This window comes from Bos indicus, chromosome 17 (genome assembly GCF_029378745.1).
Source record: "Bos indicus isolate NIAB-ARS_2022 breed Sahiwal x Tharparkar chromosome 17, NIAB-ARS_B.indTharparkar_mat_pri_1.0, whole genome shotgun sequence".
In the NCBI taxonomy this organism is placed as follows: domain Eukaryota; kingdom Metazoa; phylum Chordata; class Mammalia; order Artiodactyla; family Bovidae; genus Bos; species Bos indicus.
Window position 1 is genome coordinate 35,524,551 of NC_091776.1, and position 21,598 is coordinate 35,546,148.

The 21,598-nt window shown below is 35.1% G+C and overlaps 1 protein-coding gene across 7 annotated transcripts in view; it reads right to left on the bottom strand.

Moving 5' to 3' along the window:
* BLTP1 (bridge-like lipid transfer protein family member 1) overlaps positions 1 to 21,598 on the bottom strand; it is a 195,426-nt gene that overhangs the window by 119,156 nt on the left and 54,672 nt on the right. For 6 of the 7 annotated variants that reach the window (XM_070769148.1, XM_070769152.1, XM_070769151.1 and 3 more), the window contains exons 16-24: positions 19,319 to 19,474; positions 18,959 to 19,056; positions 16,553 to 16,731; positions 16,283 to 16,389; positions 15,087 to 15,292; positions 12,764 to 12,991; positions 11,834 to 11,971; positions 4,324 to 4,503; positions 1,483 to 1,611 (exon numbers count right to left, since the gene is read on the bottom strand). In XM_070769148.1, coding sequence (XP_070625249.1) covers positions 1,483 to 1,611; positions 4,324 to 4,503; positions 11,834 to 11,971; positions 12,764 to 12,991; positions 15,087 to 15,292; positions 16,283 to 16,389; positions 16,553 to 16,731; positions 18,959 to 19,056; positions 19,319 to 19,474 — 1,421 coding nt within the window. The remainder of the gene's footprint in view (positions 1 to 1,482; positions 1,612 to 4,323; positions 4,504 to 11,833; positions 11,972 to 12,763; positions 12,992 to 15,086; positions 15,293 to 16,282; positions 16,390 to 16,552; positions 16,732 to 18,958; positions 19,057 to 19,318; positions 19,475 to 21,598) is intronic. The other variant, XM_070769147.1, reaches the window with a different exon arrangement.

Consider the following 21,598-nt stretch of genomic DNA (forward strand, 5'->3'; position numbering starts at 1 on the left):
ACACACATTTATTTTTGTTATTTTATTATTTATTCCTAAAACATAGATTTAGTCATGATTAGGTTGGAAGATAACATACACATCACCAACTTCAATGAACTTCTTTGTGAAACAGCAGTTCTGAGTAAAGTATCAACCCAACAGCATGTACTCTGCTCATCAGTAGCAGAGCCAGGACTACAAGGAAGATGTCTCATATGACAGTCAGTGCTCTATACTAATGTATTTCCTCCACACAAAATAGGCCTTTTAAAGACTCTCATCTAAAATGACAGAAAGAATATCAGGGGCTGCAAGGAATAGTGACTGACTGCAAAGGGTTACTAAGGAATTTGCTAAGGTGACAGAAATGTTCTAGATCTTTATTGGCGGTAATGGTTACATCAGTACATGTAACATTTCTCAAAACTCCAACTTAAAGGGGGTGAATTTACTGTATGGAATTTATGGCTCAATGGAGTTGATTTTTTTTTTAATTACAATACAACTTAAAAAGCTTTTAGTATTAAAAAAAATAAAGGGAGGAGATGCCTACAAGCATGAACAAATTACCCATAAGAAACTAATGACTAAGGAACCAATTCCCCAGAGCCTGGCGTTGTGTTTATAACAAGAAAAAAGTAATTTTTATCACCAATTATAGCTGTTTTATTGATGATAAATAAGCACAGGTTACTGATTTTTTTGGATATAAAATTAAAAGCTGAATGAATTATTTCCAATTCACGGTAATACAATAGCAAACATATGGTTTGTATACAAAAGAAAAAAGAAAGGAAAGACATACAGAAAAGAAACTGGAAAGAAAAGCCAAACTATTAGAAATGGTTATCTCTATGATGCAGAACTAGGGTCACTCCGAAACTGCAATGTTTCAAGTTGCTAATTTCTCAAATGAACATACTTTAAAAAATGTTCCACACTCCAAGTTCATAAGTAACATTCTTTACTACAAAATAACACCATGCATCTCACTGTACATGATTTCAGGAATTATTATATACTTCTTACAACCCTCTTCAAAGTAGTGTAATGACCCTTAGCCACAGTAGTGCTATGTTGTAGAAAGAGCATAAGATTTAGGGTCAGGAAACTAGGCAAATGCCCAACATTATTAATCACATTATAGGAGAACGTGTATGTTCCAGAAGGGTCTGCCAACAACGTCATGCAAGGAATTCAACCTTCTTCCTCCTCCAACTTCTAAATCTTCTACATAAATGCACAGCTATATCCCAAAGAGTTAGTGTAATAACGCAGTAAGATGTTAATGTTAACAATAAAAATTTAAGAGATACAAATTTATAATATCTCCATTTACTTGTGAATGTATGTTTTAAGAATTACCTCATTTTAGATATTTACAACTAAATAAAAATGACTATAAATTAGCAAAATAATTTTCTTAATTGAAAAAAGTGAACTTTCATTTTGAAAAAACCCATAAACATTTGTAATACTGCTAACATATTTTTAACATACCTTGGATTCACAGAAGCGTCGATCAATTCCATGCTGACATACTACTACTGATTTTGGTCTTTCCAGTTCATACTCTCGACATACCACATGAAAAATAAATGTCTGTCCCCACTCCAAGAGACAAGCCAGCTACAAATAAGCCATGACAGGTTGACAACACTGTTAGCATCCTAAATAAGTGTTCACGGTTCAAAAGTTTATCAAGAATATTAATACAGCTTGAAATAATCCAAACAGTGCCTTATACCTGCTATATAATCTACTTGTTAGCCAATATCATTTTTCTACCTTGACATCATTTATAAGCTTATGTTACTGTTCATTTGTAAATGACAAAATGCATTGCCAAAATGAAAAATCATTTCAACTGAAAAATGAAACTTCAGCAACCTCTAAAGCCCGTTATTTTTCTTAAAGTTTGTATCTTTCTTCTTACATGACTAGTCAGAATTCCGTGCACAGAAAAGCACCTAGAATTCTCTATGTGACAATAAATCAAGGTTCAAAGTGAAATTTATATCTACTAAGCAAAAATTTTAGAAAATCAGGTATTCTGAAGATTAAAGAACTTTCATGAATAGAAGTTTAAGTATATATCAATTTTCATCAAATCTTGAGTTTTTTAAAAATCTTAGGGTCACAATTTATTAGTTTACAATAAACATGGAGCCAGGGGTATACACTGTATTATCCCCACCCCCACCAAAAAGTACATAATTTAAACTCTCAGAAAATATGAATTTACTTTTAAAATACACAAAGAATGGAATAAACACTAAAAGCACCAATGGATTCATGAACCTTGATAGAAACAGTGATGCCAGGATTTCAGTGTAGAAGAAAGAGAAATGTTTCAACTTCTAATAAAAGCTGAGATTCTAGCAATCTTTAGGTTAAAAGAACTGTGTCCAGTCTTGAAGAGTCAGCATGGCTTCATTGCATGCTTGTTAGGGAATAAGCTGTTTTTATTATATGCTTCAGTTTTTACTTATAGATTTAGAGACAGAAAATGGCAGATAAAAATAGTTATGAGGTATGTAAGCACTAAATATTTGTTTTCACCCATTATTATATGTTTATTTCCATCATTTTTATATAAAATATCCCTTTTCAATTCTACTCATTTTCCTACTATTTCTAGAATCTTAATTTTTGCTTCCCTTCAACTATTTCCTTCAGATATAATCAATACAAGTTATCTATTCTGGTGGCTCAGTGATAAAGAGACCGCCTGCCATGGCAGAATACCTGAGCTTGATCCCTGGGTCGGGAAGATCCCATGGAGAAGAGAATGGCAACCCACTCCAGTATTCGTGCCTGGGAAATTCTATGGACAGAGGAGCCTGGTAGACTACGGTCCATGGGGTCACAAAGAGTCAGACACTACTTAGCAATTAAACAACAACAACAAACAACAGTCTTTATTTATCTGCAGGTTGCCACTACCTACCTCTAAATTACATGTTTCACACTCATTTTGTAATTCTACCAAAACCTGAGTTATGTACATGTCCACCACATTTCAATCTTTTGAAACACTGATTATGAAATGCATGTTATAAACACAGGCATACCTCACAGATACTGTGGATTTGGTTCCAAACCACCACAGTAAATCTGCAACATTGTGAGTATCACAATAAAGTGAGTCACAAATTTTTTGGTTTTCCAGTGCATATAAGTTATGTTTACAAGTAACTAGTAGTCTATCCTGTGTACAACAGCATTATATCTTAAAAAAAACAACATACATATCTTAATTAAAAGGCACTTTATTGTTAAAAAATGCTAAACTGAGCCTTCAATGAGTCACGATCCTTTTGAAATAGTAACTAACATAAAAGATCAATAATGAAAAAGTCTGAAATAGTGCAAGAATTACCAAAATGTGAGACAGATACATAAATTGAACAAATGCTATCAGAAAAATGGTGCTAACAGACTTTCTTGATGCAGCATTGCCACAAACCTTCAATTTGTTAAAAAAAAACAAACCTACAACCAGAAAGCAAAATCTGTGAAACATAAGAAAATGAGGTTTAACTATATTTGTCTCAACAGGTGAAATTTTACAGTAATACAAACATTTCGCTAAATTTCAATGGCCCATTCTAGAACTAAGGGTTACAGTCAGCCTCTGTATCCACAGGCTTCACAGCTGCAGTGGGCTGAATCCATGACTGGTTGAACCTGTGGATGCAGAACCTTTGTCAGGGAGGCTGACAGTAACCTTAAGCCCTGAGACTCCTAAAGACTAAGTGGGACCTTGAGAGGGAAGGAGAACTTATCCAAAGGGATTACAACTAGTCTTCTACATGAGATTTTCTGCCAATAAATTCATTGTTATTTTTCTAAATCAGTATCTATATCACTAAGTGTAGATTCAAATAATGCTACCTTGCTTTAGGACATGACAAGTGAAGAAACATGCTACCTTAATTATAAATGCCTCTTTGAAATCCTACCTAAGAAATATACAAAAAAGTAAAGTTCTCAGAAAATTAGCCTATGTACTGGAAAAACAAGATTGTTCCAACAGTGGAGAGACAAGTAATATAATTTTAATAATATATAACTTGAATTCCAGAAACTTCTCATCCTGAGTTCTTCTCAAAGAAAGTCTTGAAAACATTATACAGGACTATAAAAAATTATACCCATCAATTTTATGTGGCCCAGAACACTGAAACTTGTCTCTGACTCATCCATGACTAAGAAAATCCTTAATGGCAAGTGGAAGTAAAATGAACATTCAAATGGGCATACAACTTTTTCTTGGGGACGTGGGTCAGGAAAGGAAAAAGGAAGACAGGGATAGCACTCCGAGACCTGAGAACATACCTGTGGTGCTGTGACCTTCGCTGTAAGGCTTCCGGCCTGCACATCAATTAGCCATGCGTATTCTAAGGAATCACTTCCCAAAGGAAGACCTTCCGCTGAGAACATAGCGTGTGCTCTCAGCTGGAGACCTGACAAATTGATGTGACCTTCCCTCAGCACTTCATCCACAGGCGGTCGCTGCTGAAAACAATAAGCATAAGAAAAATCAGCATTTATAATTGCTACTTGCTTTTTCCCCCAGAGACAAACAAATGGTAAAACATGCTCTATGGAAAATAAGACTTTAGGATCCAAAGCTCTTAACACAACCTTGTATCCATAAAAGTAGTCTGAGTTCAGCTTCTTTAGTGACATTATCTGTAAAAGCCCAACTGCAAAGCAAGACAGCAAAGTCTTAAAAAAAATGCAGACTTCTCTTTGGTAGGCGCCTCAATAAATAAAAAGAAACAAGTATTCTGACTAACAGGGAATGTGAGAGACCAATCTTTTGTGACAAGGCAGGAATCATGAGATTAAAGTATCAAAAAGAAGAAAATAACATGGAAGAAAAAAGACCCATTAAGACCATAATGAGGAACTAGCAAAGAAAACCATCTTCCAGAAAGATTTTGAGAATTATGTAAATATTAAAAGGAGAGATTCCTCTTACAGAGAATAATTATATACTCATAACTAAAAAGCAGCAACATTTCAAAGAGAAAATTTCTAACACTTATTCAGAAAGGATATGTCTTAAAATAGGGCATTCCATGGAACACTAGGTTCACAGATTGTTATTAGGAACAAAGAATCAAGTAAGTTTGGTAACGCCCTACCCATCAGTCGCCAATTTTTATAGAATCTACCTCCCAGTCTCTCACAAATGCACTGAGTTTCTTTCAGCTTCCTGCTATCATCCTGGTTCAAATAATACACCCTCTTGCCAGGATCTCCCAGCATTTGCTTTTACACTGTTCTGCTTCATACTCTACAAGAACACCACAGAGACCTTTTAAAAAGGCAAGTTTTACCATGTTCTTACCTCAAGACCAGAGATCAAATTATCAACATTTGCTGGATCACAGAGAAAGCAAGAGAATTCCAGAAAAACAAGTCTGTTTCACTGACTATACTAAAACCCTTGACTGTGTAGATTACGACATATACAATGGAGTATTACTCAGCCATTAAAAAGAATTCATTTGAATCAGTTCTAATGAGGTGGATGAAACTGGAGCCTATTATACAGAGTGAAGTAAGCCAGAAGGAAAAACACCAATACAGTATACTAACGCATATATATGGAATTTAGAAAGATGATAACAATAACCCTGTGTACGAGACAGCAAAAGAAACACTGATGTATGGAACAGTCTTATGGACTCTGTGGGAGAGGGAGAGGGTGGGAAGATTTGGGAGAATGGCATTGAAACATGTAAAATATCATGTATGAAACGAGATGCCAGTCCAGGTTCAATGCACGATACTGGATGCTTGGGGCTAGTGCACTGGGACGACCCAGAGGGATGGTATGGGGAGGGAGGAGGGAAGAGGGTTCAGGATGGGGAGCACATGTATACCTGTGATGGATTCATTTTGATATTTGGCAAAACTAATACAATTATGTAAAGTTTAAAAATAAAATTTAAAAAAAATAAATAAATAAAACCCTTGACTGTGTAGATTACAACAAAGTATCAAAAACTCTTAAAGAGATGGGAATAGCAGATCACCTTACCTGCCTCCTGAGAACCTGTATGCAAGTCAAGAAGCAACTGTTAGAACCAGACATGGAACAAATGACTGGTTCAAAATTGGAAAATGGCTATGACAAGGCTGTATACTGTCACCCTGCTTATTTAATTTATATGCAGAGTACAGCATGAGAAATGCCAGCCTGGATAAATCACAAGCTGGAATGAAGACTGTTGGAAGAATTATCAAAAACTTCAGATATGCAGATGATACCACCCTAATGGGAAAAGTGATAGGGAACTAAAGAGCCTCTTGATGAGGGTGAAAGAGGAGAGTGAAAAAGTTGGCTTGAAACTCAACATTCAAAAAATGAAGATCATGGCATCCAGTCCCATCACTTCATAGCAAACAGATGGGGTAAAGTAGAAATAGTGACAGATTTGATTTCCTTAAGCTCCAAAATCAAAGCAAGTGGTGACTGCAGACATAAAATTAAAAGATGCTTGCTCCCTGGAAAAAGCTATGAAAAACCTAGACAGCATATTAAAAACCAGAAATATCACTTTGCCGACAAAGGTCCATATAGTCAAAGCTATAGCTTTTCTAGTAGTCATGTACGAATGTAAGAGTTGGACCTTAAAGAAGGCTGAGCCCTGAAGAATTGATGGTTTCAAATTGTGGTGCTAGAGAAAACACTTGAGAGTTCCTTGGACAGCAAGGAGATCAAACCAGTCAATCCTAAAGGAAATCAATCCTGAATATTCACTGATTCTGAAGCTGAAGCTCCAATACTTTGGCCAGCTGATGCAATCAGCCAACTCACTGGAAAAGACCCTGATGCTAGGAAAGACTGAAGGCAAAAGGAGAAGAGGGCAGCAGAGGATGAAATGGTTAGCTAGCATCACCAACTCAATGGACCTGAATCTGAACAAACTCCAGGAGACAGTGGAGGACAGAGGAGCTTGGCATGCTGCAATCCATGGGGTTGCAGAGTAGGACATGACTTAGTGACTGAATAACAACAGTTACCTCAAAGCCATTATATGCTACCAAAGCACTTCATTCCTTTCCATGCAGCACTTTTTACACTTGAAATTAATCATCTTAATTTTACCATGACAGTCTTTTTAGTGTGTATGTGCAGGCAATCTTACAGGGTTAATGTTCCTTGTTTCAGCACAAATTTTGGAAACTGCATTCATTAACAAGTGTTTTTAAGGATAGGGCTAAATCTAATTCATATGGTATTCTTAAAAGGTCATTTCAAATTGTGACTATAATAAAAGCTCTAGAGAGTCTTCTGATACATTTTTTGTCTAAGCTGTGTGACAGTATATAAAATCACCTATTCCCTTCTATTTTCTGTGAGGCATCAATTCCCTTCTATTTTCTGTGAGGCAGCTGGAGAGGATGGTCAATGAAGATGACTTCTGGCCTTGATACTCTATAATTCTCAATTCCCTTCTATTTTCTGTGAGGCAGCTGGAGAGGATGGTCAATGAAGATGACTTCTGGCATTGATATTCTATAATTCTCAATATAAAGTTTTTGATAGCTTTTCTTGAGTTCAAAGATACATATGGATCTTGGCTTAGATGAATCAATACTGTTCAAATGTTCACACTGCCCAAAGCAATTGATAGACTCAATGCAACCCCATCAAAATTCTAATGCCATCTTTCAAAGAAATAGCAAATACTCCTAAAATTTGTATAGAAACACAAAAATCCCAAATAGCCAAAGTAATCTTGAAGAACAAAACTGGAGGCATCATATTCTCTTACCTAAAACTCTATCACAAAGCTGTGATAATCAAAACAGTATGGTATTAGCATAAAAACAGACACATAAATCAATGGAACAAAATAGAGAGCCCAGAAATAAACACACATATATACGGTCAGTTAATTTATGACAGAGGATCCAAAAATATATAATGAGGAAATAAGAGCCTCTTCAATAGTCAGTGCTGGGAAAACTGGGTACCACATACTAAAAGAATGAAACATGATCACTATTTTATACCACACACAAAAATCAACTAAAATTGAATTACGGACTTGAATGTAAGACCTGAAACCAAAAAACTCCTGGAAGAAAATATCAGCAGTAGATTCTCTGACATAAGCTTGGTGATTGTTTTTGAATCTAACACCAAAGGCAAAGCAACAATAGTAAAAATAAACAAGTGGGACTATGTCAAACTAAAATGCTTCTTCAAAGGAAAGGCAACTATCAACAAATGGAAAGGCAACCAGCAGAAGGAAAAAAATATTTGCCAGTCATAAATCTGATACAGGACTAAAATCTAAAATATATAAAAAAGGCAAACAATCCAATATAAAAAATGGTCAGAGAATATGAATATTTTCCGAAAGAGGGCATGCAGATGATCAACTGACACATCACTAAGCATCAGGGAAATGCAAATCAAAATCACAGTGACCTATCACCTCACACCTGTTAGAATGCCTGTCATCAAAAACAAATAACAAATGTTAGTGTGGATGTGAAAAAAAAAAACCCTTGTGCACTATTAAGGAGAATATAAATTGGTAAAGCTACTATGGAAGATAATGGTGGTTCCTCAAAAATTAGAACTGCCATATGATTCAGCAATTCCACTTCTGGGTAGTTATTCGAAGGAAATGAAACAACTAATTCAAAGAGATACATGCATCCCCAAGTTCACTGCAGTATTATTTACAACAGCCAAGATATGGAGATAACCTAAGTGTCTATCTGTGGATGAATGGAAAAAGAAATTATAGTGAGTATATATATACAAATATTGATCCTAAAGGAAATCAATCTTGAATATTCACTGGATGGACCGATGCTGACGTTGAAGCTCCAATACTCTGGTCACCTGATGTAAAGAACCAACTCATTGGAAAAGACCCTGATGCTGGAAAGATTGAGGGCAAGAGGAGAAGGGGACGGCAGAGGATGAGATGGTTAGATGGGACTATCTATCCAAATGTATTTATCACAGGGACCATCCAAATGTATTTTCCAAGAATGCCGGATGCCTGCATATGCATCTGTTGTTAGTGTATTAGAATACCATCAAAAAGTCAACTATTTATGACTTCTGAAAGACATTCTACCTACGCAGACACTTAGGTGAGTTTATCTGAGTTACTTCACAAAGATAATGCAGCTCATTCTTTGGAAAATGCTAGAAAATAAAGGTTGATTTCCTGGTACTTCAAACCCAACATTCCCAGAAACTCATACTCTTCCCCTGTAAAGCAGTTCCTCCTCCCATATTCTTTATCATGCACTAGCTTGGTTAACTGCCCAAGCCAAAAACCAAACATCATCCAGGGTTCTATACTTTCTCTCACCATTCACTGTCAAAAAACCAAAAACATAAACAAACATGTGGATCTTGGGTTGTCCTAAAGGTAAAGACTACCTGGTATATCAGTAAAGACTACATTCTGAATAGTACTATGGCTTACATCACTCTGTGGGTTGAATTGTGTCCCCTACAAAGATATTCAATTCCTAAGCTCAGGTACCTGTGAGTGTGATCTTATTTGGATACAATGTCTTGGCAAATGTAATCAAGTCAAAATGTAGTTACACTGGATTACAATGGGCCTTATTCCAATTAACAGTGTCCCTGTAAGGGGAAAACTTAAGACACAGAGACTCATGAAGAGAATGCCAAGTGAAGATGGACACAGAGATTTGAGTGATGCAAAACAGACTCCCTGTTCTGCAGCTACAAAACAGGAAATGCCAAGGACTATTAGCAACCACCAAAGCTAGGAAAAGACAAGGGAGCCTTGAAAGAGGGCATGGCCCTGCCAAACATACTAGTTTCAGACTTGTAGGCTCCACAACTGTGGAAGAGTAATTTTCTGTTGTTTTAAGCCACCTAGTGTAGGGTACTTTGCTTTGGCAGCCCTAATATAAAACTAATAGACATAAGATGATCAAGTAAAAAGTATGTGGCTTCATACGTCAGACATGGTCACTGACCCATCACATTAGAGCCTTAGCCTTGAAGCTGTGCACTAAGACAAATGCTACCAGAAATAAGGAGCTACAGATAAGTGATCCAGAATTGAGTCTTGAGGGCAGTCACAGTGTGAAGCTTCCCATCATAAAAGAGTATTAGTATAGAAACAAAAGAAAAAAATATTTCTTAGAAATGCTAGCACTACAAAATGTAAGCAAATTAAGTAGATAAGCAAATTCCTAGAGAATATGTATAGACTATGCTTGTCTTCAGCATGAATCATAAAGTGTTTGCCATCTGGGAAACAAAATGTCACTAGTATCAATACTTCTATTACTGCCTTGATATCTCTACTCCATGAATTCCTCTTCTTATCACCATATAAATCACACTTTACACTTCTGTTTCTGTACAAGTATGCCAATAATTGTGCAATTAGGGGTAATATGGACCCTCATAATAAACTCAATAAAACATTTTTATAACCAGCAAAGTCTCCAGGTTTTGATATTTTACCATAATTATGCATGAGGTCAACATGGAGGAAACACAGAAACTCTCTGTACTATCTCTGTAATCTCCTGTAAATCTATAATTTCTTGAAATAAAAGTTTTTTTAAAAAGAAACATGTTCTATGGCAAAAACTAGTATACACTAAGTGTTAAGTTTTAGCTACTACATTAAAATAATATAGTTTTATCAAACCCAGGTATCCCACATTACAGGTGGCTTCTTTACCAGCTGAGCAACCAGGGAAGCCCACTATAGCAGAAGAGTGCAAAGGGGTATGCTCTTTTATATAAGATGGTCAGTTACTTCACAGAATCCATGGTGAGTTATCATTTGTTGATGATTTACTGTCAGATTCATCACCCTGTCTATAATTTTACTTTGTCCTACATTAAAATCCATCTCAGCTCTAATGCCCACCACTTGACTAAAAGTAGGAAAGAGACTTAAAGAAGGGGTAGATGCCAAAAAAAGTCATTATCATTAAAAAAAGAATAATAAAGTGATAATGTACCCAGGAATGTAAAAATATTCCCATTTGATGAATGTCACCAGTTCTCTTCCAAAAGAGCTTTAGGGATATCTTGAAAGTATTAACAAAGAACTTTGTAAGTATGTTGCATGAAAAGAATTAATCAGTGTTCATATAGATATGCATGTTTTCAAGATTTATGGTTCAGTTCAGTCACTCAGTCGTGTGCAACTCTTTGCAACCCCATGGACTGCAGCATGCCAGGCCTCCCTGTCCATGACCAACATTTATGGTTTATGGCACTGGTTAATATTAACACTTGGACTTTCTTTGGTGGCTTAGATGGTAAAGAATCCGCCTGCAGTGTAGGAGACCTGGGTTTGATCCCTGGGTTGGGAAGATCTCCTGGAAAAGTAAATGGCAACTCACTCCAGTATCCTTGCCTGGGAAATTCCATGGACAGAGGAACCTGGCAGGCTACGGTCCATGGTATTGCAAAGAGTCAGGCACGACTGAGCAATTAACAAACAATATTACAACCTAGGTTGTGATTTTCAACAGACTCTACTAACATTCTATACAATTTGTTTTACCCTTTCATAAACATATGAGAAAGTCAGAAAGTATTTCTTACAATTTCTAAAAACAATAGATAAATAATTGTTTGGGATCACATAAATAAGGAACAGCAGGGGAAAAAAAGAAAAGCTAAAATTCTTGAAACAATTCACACAATACAAAACTGCTTAGTACAGTTAAACTGAAGGTCCCTAATTTAAAAAGCTATACAGTCCATGCACAGAAGTTAACACATTGTTTTCACCCCATAAATAGTAACAATAAACTTCTGAGTCTCTACCACAACTCACTTTCACATTACCTGATAGTTATCACTGACAAACACATTCAGGGGTGACAGGACAAGTTGCAGCATGGTCTCCCTAAATCCTTTTTTCATCTCAAAACATAGTCTTTCCAAAAAAGCTGTAGGGCACTCAGGACCATCAGTAGTTCCATGCTAAAGTCAAGCAAAAACCACAATTAATATATAGAAAATTAAAGACAAAGGAAGTACATAAAAATAAAAATTACACTTATACAATTAAAAAATTTTGATTTTTTTCAAAAGGAAGAATGGTGCTTACTGACAAAAATAACTATTCTGTATCCCAGAAAATGATCTTAGGTTAATTAAGCACCAGAGCTGATTTCTCTCCTGTGAGACCCTAGGAACATAATATGGAGCCAATATGCAGCACAATGCTCCAAGGGCCACTCTCTCCCCATCTGGCCTGGCTCCAACGGACACGGGTTCTTTGGGCAATATAATTTCATTTCAGGTCAGCCCCAATAGGCCAAAGGGTCATCTTTAGAGTAAACTAGGATACTATGGAGAATCCAAACCCATGACACAATTCAACCTCCAGGGTCAAGCCTAAATCATGATTTTGTATAGTTCCACCAAAAGGTCCCAAACTGATCTAGAGTCAGAGATAAAGACTAAGTGTAAAGTCCTATGATATCCATCAGGCTAACTGTAAATCTAGCAATTCAACAACATGGCAAAATATTCTAAAGTTATACAGAACAGCAAAGAATGAGCTAAAGTGAAAGAAGAGAAATAGGAAAATTGTCAATGATCAAGTGATTATGAAGAAAATAATATACTAGCTTTATAAAGATAAAAGGATAAATATACAACAGTTTTGAATCTAAATTATTCTATGTAAGTATGTGCACAAACTACATCACTTCCTATGCTAGGTGGATTTCATAATAGACTCAACTGTTTTGATATGCAAACACTTACAACAGGAAGACGTCCATGAACTTTGTACAAATTAACAAGTACAGTAATATCCCAAGGACGCAAGGTAAGTGGATGAATTGACTTTGCTGAACTTTCATTTTCTTTTTTATCATTTTCCATCCCAACAGCAGTCCATCCAGAACTGGATGATGTTGACAGGGACAGAACGGGGCTTGAAATAACCTCTTCAAAATCCATGTACATGTCATCTTCCCCAAAGTAGTTTTCCTATAAATATTAAGAATAAACTGCTATCAAAAGAGATATGTAACAATAATGCTTCACCTTAGAGCCTGAAATTTGTAAACTAAGCATTTCTTATCCTATTTTAGAGTATTAGTCTATTTCCTAAAATGAAAACAAGATAAAACATCCAAAAAGCTTTCAAGTTCTAACACTGACACTAAATAAAACATAAGTTAAAACTAAAGAGGAAAAAAAAGTAATAGAGACGTTTAAGATAGGTAACAACTCGAAGTCAGCATGACACTAAGGCAAAAACAAAAAACAGCTACGTCTTATATATTCTTAATAAATGGAAGCAGAGAGTTCACTGGATTATAAATGATTTTATAAAATGTGTCAAAACTTAATGATTTTTAATTTGTTTCAGTAGATATTTCATACAAGTTCTGAATTAACATGATGAATGTGAGTACTAATATTTAGAGTAATAAATTTTTGACACGAATAAAAAGTTGTTATAAAATCTGTAATGCAGAGTCTGCATCAAAATATAATAAACTACTAACGTAGGTAACATAGAATTTACAAAGAAATTTAAAATAAAGGCATATCTTTCTTTCTCTATGCTCTTTGTTCTTATTTTTGTTTATGTACTACTATGGAATTTTTTAGTTAAAACAACTGAGATTCAATATACATGTGGTGATGCAAAAACAGTTAAAACTGGACATGGAACAACAGACTGGTTCCAAGTAGGAAAAGAAGTACGTCAAGGCTGTATATTGCCACCCTGCTTATTTAACTTCTCTGCAGAGTACATCATGAGAAACGCTGGGCTGGAAGTAGCACAAGCTGGAATCAAGGCTGCTGGGAGAAATATCAATAACTTCAGATATGCAGATGACACCACCCTTATGGCAGAAAGTGAAGAGGAACTAAAAAGCCTCTTGATGAAAGTGAAAGAGGAGAGTGAAAAAGTTGGCTTAAAGCTCAACGTTCAGAAAACTAAGATCATAGTACCTGGTCCCATCACTTCACGGGAAATAGATGGGGGAACAGTGGAAACAGTGTCAGACTTAATTTTTTTTCCAAAATCACTACAGATGGTGATTGCAGCCATGAAATTAAAAGATGCTTACTCCTTAGAAGGAAAGTTATAACCAACCTAGACAGCATATTAAAAAGCAGAGACATTACCTTGCCAACAAAGGTCTGTCTAGTCAAGGCTATGGTTGTTCCAGTGGTCATGTATGGATGTGAGAGTTGGACTGTGACGAAAGCTGAGCACTGAAGAATTGATGCTTTTGAACTGTGGTGTTGGAGAAGACTCCTGCGAGTCCCTTGGACTGCAAGGAGATCCAACCAGTCCATTCTAAAGGAGATCAACCCTGGGTGTTCTTTGGAAGGACTGATGCTAAAGCTCAAACTCCAATATTTTGGCCATCTCATGAGAAGAGCTGATTCATTGGAAAAGACTCTGATGCTGGGAGGGATTGGGGGCAGGGGGAGAAGGGGACAACAGAGGATGAGATGGCTGGATGGCATCACCGACTTGATGGACATGAGTTTGGGTGAACTCCGGGAGTTGGTGATGGACAGGGAGGCCTGGCGTGCTGCGATTCATGGGTCACAAAGGGTCGGACATGACTGAGCAACTGAACTGAACTCGAGAGAGAGCTCCAAATAACTCTTTGCTTATTATTTACCATGAAGTAAAATTGTTGGTTTTTAATGAACTCACTTGAAGTAGCCTTTTCCTGGTACTTATCCTCAGATAACAAAGTTTTTTATACTTCTGCTGCCACATTAATTACAATGTGTTAAAACTGTCCAGGTACATATATATCCTGCTCTAGCTTATCTTCTTAGCAACAGATGCTATATCTTTTATCTCTAGTAACTGGCACAAAATTCCTAGAATATACTAACTTCTCAAAAAAAATGCTAAATGAGGAGTTTTTAAGACTATTTTTAACAAATAATTTTATAATTGAGCCTAACACCACAAGTTCAGTGAACATATATCCTAAATGCTTTAAATCATAAAACTGGCCATTTCAAATGGTCTCAATATCAATTAGATAGTTAACTGCTTTTCCTACATTTAAAAATATGGACATTCTTTTAAAAATCTTACCTTAATACACAGAAAGGCATTTAATAGAGGTCCATAGAGAGTTATCTGAGAATCTGGAGAAAGTTCCATTTCTACATGAAGTTTATCAGGTGGAAGTTCTGAGGGATCAATAGGAGGACGTGAAGAAGTAGAGGGAGAAGAAACAACTCTGTCTGTTTTCTGAGATGGCCTTAACACAGATAGCATTGTTTCTTCCATTTCTGACACTGGAATAAATGGAGGGAAAAAAAAAGAATAATGTTTGAGTGGAAAGGGGGAAAAGGATCTCTTAAAAGTTCTTCAAGAAACTATTCACTAAAAAATTCTATTTTGTAAATATGAAATCAACCAACACTAATAAAATGTCTCCAGTATATAATGAAAACAAAACTAAAAGACTAATAATTAAAAATGCAATAAAGAATAGACAGACTTCATTGAAATACATATAAAATACACAAATCCAGAAAGAGCTCCAAATAAGTCTTTGCTTGTTATTATTACTACTACAAAGAATCAATAAAAAGTTTTCATTAACAAAGGCAATATTATTATCAAGTTCTGGCAATATACAGTAAAGCTGGGTCAGAACTAGGCTCTAACTATACTTGGACATTAAACTATAGTTATTTTCACATAAACAGCTATACAAACGCACTGTGGCATTATCAAGATCTATATATAAGAAAGTTACAAAAACTATTCTTTAATACTTAACTCACTGGAAAAATACAAAGAAAATATTTTCACTAGATTCTAATTTCTACTTTGAACCCAAATAAAGCAGCACTTAAGCCTCTGGGAAACTATAAATGACAGCTGTCAAAATGCATTAAAGAAACTAACATTTTACAAAATCAAGCACTCTAAATCTATAGATGTACATATACCTGATATCATACTCCAGCTCTGCCCACCAGACCTTGAGAAAATTATTCCTTTCTCTGAGCATATTTCCTCAACTCAACAATGACAATAATATTATAATATCTATTTCACAGAGTTGCTTTAAGGATTAAATGAGATAAAGTAAACCAAGGAACAGCTTGGCCTAGTAATTGATAGCAAATGCCCAAAGAATGTTATACCAAAAATCTTAGAAGCATAATTATGTCAAAAGAATAGATGCATTTCCAAAAAGTTTTAATTTCTTCTCTGTATCCTTGATGTTTATCAATTTTGACATTTTAAGATACTGATTATACAGAAACACTTACATGACTGTTTCAGCTGTTCATCTGCTTTTTGTGGATAAATTGGATGCCATGTATAATCAATTGTAAGCATGACACTTGGGACAGTCCAGCATTCAACCCAACCAGCCCTTTGAAGAGTAAAAAATAAAGTTTCTAGTCAGGTACTTATTCCTTTAATTGTAGACACCAGTTACATATAAACAAATTTTACTATTATTCTCTGAAAGGACTGAAAGCATAATTTTTCCACATTAACACAAAATACTTAAATTGCTAATATTAAATACTTACTTTTCTTGAGTGATGTTCCGCCATTTTGGTTTAACTGTTTTCTGGCCACTTTGACATTCAGCAGGAATACCAGTATCATGAGTCATTTTATTGGGGTGGCAATTCTTTACCAGCATAAATAATGAGTATTTACTAGGGTGGCAATCTGGTAGAAACAAATGAAGGTCAACATCTTCCCCCTAAAAAACAGTTAATAATAACCCAAAGTAATAAAACAGGTACAGAAGTTTGTTAGAATACTATTTACAAGCAAGTCTATCTATAATACGCTTGAGAATAAATTCAGTAAAAAATAAATCTGAAAGTGCAAATTTACACTGAATAGTCAGGTAAGTAACTGGAATAAGATTTTACATTATCTGAAATTCTGCTTAGAAAGTCAAGAAAAAAATCAGGGAAACAAACTGCAAAATTTTTAGAGAACAGTAAGAAGGTTTCCTTGGATATTTCACATATAATTCAGTTAAAAAAAAAAAAAACAGAATTATCTAATATAAGCTCAGATGGAATATGCTCAATATTTTCATTAATTTTAAAAATATGATTATCTGTATTTAGTAAGTCTTGGTTCCTCAACTGGCTTTTATACCTGTGGCGGATTCATTTTGATATTTGGCAAAACTAATACAATTATGTAAAGTTTAAAAATAAAATTAAATTAAAAAATAAATAAATAAATAAAAGCTGAAAAATAAATAAATAAATAAAAAAGAATTATATTAAAGGATCTTCACTGAGTTTCACTTTTTTCCCTTACAGGTGCCCTAATCTTTGCTCATCTTGATGCCTGGTTTCTTAACAGGCACCACAGTCAGCTTTACTGCCTGGGTCCAAATTCCAACTTAGCCACTCACTAGCTAATGACAAGTTACATAAACTTGCCTCCTCAGTTTCCCATTCCATAAATGCACATAACAACTACTTTAAGAAGGTTGTTCTGAGAATTAAATGAATTACTACACATAAAGCAATTGGAATAGTGTCTGGCACTAAGAAGATGTTAAAAAGTGCTGGCTGCTTGTACTATTGTTTTTATTTCTTACCACCATAACCTCCACCAATACTACAACTACTGTTGACTGTATATACCTTAAAATTAGATGTACCATGAATTTTGAACTCCTCAGAGCTGGCTTTTGGATAAAAGGAAGAAGGGTCCTTGTATTTATTCCCTGAATTCAAGGGTACAATTAGAAATGAAACACTGTTGATTTTTGAATAATACAGGTGTGAATGCACAAGTCCACTTATGCGTGGGTTTTTTTTCAATGGTAAATACTACATTACTATATGCTCTGCAGTTGGTTGAATCTGCAGATCCTGAACCTTGGATACAGAGGAACCAAGGATATGGAGGATCTAAGGAGAACCAACTCTAAATTGCACATGAATTTTCTGATGGCAGGGAGAGTCAGCACCCCAATCCCCAGACTGTTCAAGGGTCAACTGTACAAAAAAATGTAAAATATAGCTCACAGACTTAGTAAAACGTTAGAGCTACAAAAATTCTTAAGAGAAAATAAAGATTAGTCATAGAGGTTAGAAATGAGCTCTAACAAAATAATTGACTCAAGGAATTATTTTTCATCAGCCAACTTCTTTTTAACTGAAGTACAATTACTTACAATATTATTCAATATACTCGTTTTAGTTGTACAACAGAGTATTTCAATGTTTTTATGGATTACACATTACACAAAGTTATGACAAGATATTGATTTTATTCCCTGTGCTCTACATTACATCTCTGTGACCTGTTTATTTTATAACTGGTAATTTATACCTTTTAATCTCCTTCACCTATTTCACCCCTCCCCTTTCTAGTAACCATTAGTTTGTTTTTTGTATCTCAGAGTCTATTTCTGCTTTATTCACTCATTTTGTTCTTTAGATTCCAAATATAAGTGAAAACATACAGTATTTGTGTTTCTCTGTCTGACTTATTTCACTATGCATAATACCCATTCTAGGTCATCTATGCCACAAATGCTACGATCTCATTCTTTTTTAAGGCTAAGTAATACTCCAATGAGTATATATACCACATTTTCTTCATCTACATTCATTCATCTGTCAATGGGCACTAAGGTTGCTTCCATATCCTGGCTACTGTAAATAATGCTGCCATGAATACTGGAGTACACATATGTTTTCAAATTATTGTGCAATTTCTTAGGGGAACTTAGGGAATTTACAGGAATGGCAGAATATTGCAATTAACTACCAAAAAAAAAAAAAAAAAAAACCAGAAGCAATTCTGTGACACTAAAGTTAGTGAACAGTGGAGGAAAGCCAAAATACTGCAGGCTGGCAACAGAATGGGCAGGAGAGAATAAAGATAAGCACCGGGAAATCAAACTTATTAATAGACCTTGTGGAACAAACAATGCATCCAATTATACGTACTTTTAAAGAGAACTTGGTATTACATGTAGCTGGAACAAAGTCCGTAAAAGGCAAAGAAAAATCAATGTTTAATGTTTCCCCACAGGCTGCCAGGTACACTGCAAAAAAAGAGAAAAAGAAATTTAATTTCCAAAAAAAAAAAGAAATAAAAACTGCCTTAAATACATACCTAAACAAAATTAAATTTAAATGCTTAGTTCAATATGAATTCTGAAATAGTTCTCTGAGAGTCTCACAAGACAATGCAAAAAAAGGTCAATTCTAGTACCTATTAAAACTACAAAATCAACACCAATTTTCTTTGTTGATATTTGTCTTAATGAACAGAATATTTAACCTATTTTTTTTTAAAGTACCTACCATTTTCCTGTTGTTTAGTGGAACAGTCAATCCAGTTGTGCTGATTAGCTGCCCAAATCATTTCAAATTGATGAAACATGATTTTAAAATTCCATGTATATGGAACAAATGAAAAAATGTCTGGTGCACTATCACTTGACCAGTCTTGAATTAAATCTAAAATAATTGAAGTAGGAGACAAAATGCACAATTAATTGAAATTGAGAAAACAAAATAAAAATATTCTAACATCAAAAATGATGTTTTCAATTGTAACTAAAAAGAATTTTTATACAAAGATATTAAAAGGTGATTTAAATGGAGCTAAATTAAGATTGTAGGAGAATTATCAACAACCTCGTAGATGCAGATGATACCTCTTGAATGACAGAAAATGAAGAGGAACTTAAGAGCATCTTGATGAAAGTGAGAGAGGACAGTGAAAAAGTTGGCTCAAAACTCAACATTCAAAAAACTAAGATCATGGCAAACAGATGGGAAAAATGTGGAAACATTGTCAGATTTCATTTTCTTGGGCTCCAAAATCAATGCAGATGGTGACTGCAGCCACTAAACTAAAAAACATTTGCTCCGTTGAAAAATACCTATAACAAACGTAGACAGTGTATTATAAAGCAGAGATATTACTTTGCGGACAAAGTTCAGTATAGTCAAAACTATGGTTTTTCCAGTAGTCATGTACAGATGTGAGAGTTGAACCATAAAGAAGGCTGAGTGCCTTTTAAAGAATTGACAACTTTCAAACTGTGGTGTTGGAGAAGACTCTTGAGAGTCCCCCGGACAGCAAGGAGATCAAACCAGTCAATACTAAAGGAAATTAATCCTGAATATTCACTGGAAGATCTAATGCTGAAACTGAAGCTCCAATACTTTGACCACTTGATGTGAAGAGCTGACTCAATGGAAAAGACCCTGATGCTGGGAAAGACTGAGGGCAAGAGGAGAAGGAGGCGACAAAGGATGAGATGTTTGGATAGCATCACTGACTGAACGGACATGAGTTTAAGTAAAGTCAGGGAGATAGTGAAGGACAGAAAAGCCTGATGTGCTGCAGTTCATGGGTTTGCAAAGAGTTGGAAATGACTTAGGAACTGAAGTACAACAATAACAAACAGTTTGAGAGTAAAAATGCTTACTTACTAATCACAGTTACAGATAAGAAAATTTTTAATGTATTTCATACACGTATTATATCTTTAAAGAAACTTAAGAAGATAAAAGGGCAAGAAAATCACCTGATATTCTGTTACTCAAATATCTAATATTGTGGACATATCTCATTCTAGTTTGTTCTCTATGTAAATTTTTACAGTATCCTAAGATGCACATGTTTGATGTATTACTTTTTTCACTGAACTCAAAATTTTGCCATGTTATTTAATAGACAGTAACAAGGATTTTAATGATAGTTCATTAAAAAGATCTGTAAAGATTTATTTAACCATATACTGTACTTTGATATTTAGACTTTCTTCAAATTTTTGTTGTAGATGATGTTATTGTATTTATTTCCATACAAGATATTTTACATATTCAGAATTATTCTGACAGGACAGATTTCAAAAGTAGATTTCCTAGATCAAAGTTTATGAATTTTTTAAAGATGAGCTCGATAAAGGACAGAAAAGGTATGGACCTAACAGAAGCAGAAGATATCAAGAAGAGGTGGCAAGAATACACAGAAGAACTGTACAAAAAAGATCTTCACGACCCAGATTATCATGATGGTGTGATCACTGACCTAGAGCCAGACATCCTGGAATGTGAAGTCAAGCAGGCCTTAAAAGCATCACTACGAACAAAGCTAGTGGAGGTGATGGAATTTCACTTGAGCTCTTTCAAACCCTGAAAGATGATGCTGTGAAAGTGCTGCACTCAATATGCCAGCAAATTTGGAAAACTCAGCAGTGGCCACAGGACTGGAAAAGGTCAGCTTTCATTCCAGTCCCAAAGAAAGGCAATGCCAAAGAATGCTCAAACTACCACACAATTGCACTCATCTCACACGCTAGTAAAGTCATGCTCAAAATTCTCCAAGCCAGGTTTCAGCAATATGTGAACTGTGAACTTCCTGATGTTCAAGCTGGTTTTAAAAAAGGCAGAGGAACCAGAGATCAAATCGCCAACATCCGCTGGATCATGGAAAAAGCAAGAGAGTTCCAGAAAAACATATATTTCTGCTTTATTGACTATGCCAAAGCCTTTGACTGTGTGGATCACAATAACCTGTGGAAAATTCTGAAAGAGATGGGAATATCAGACCACCTGATCTGCCTCTTG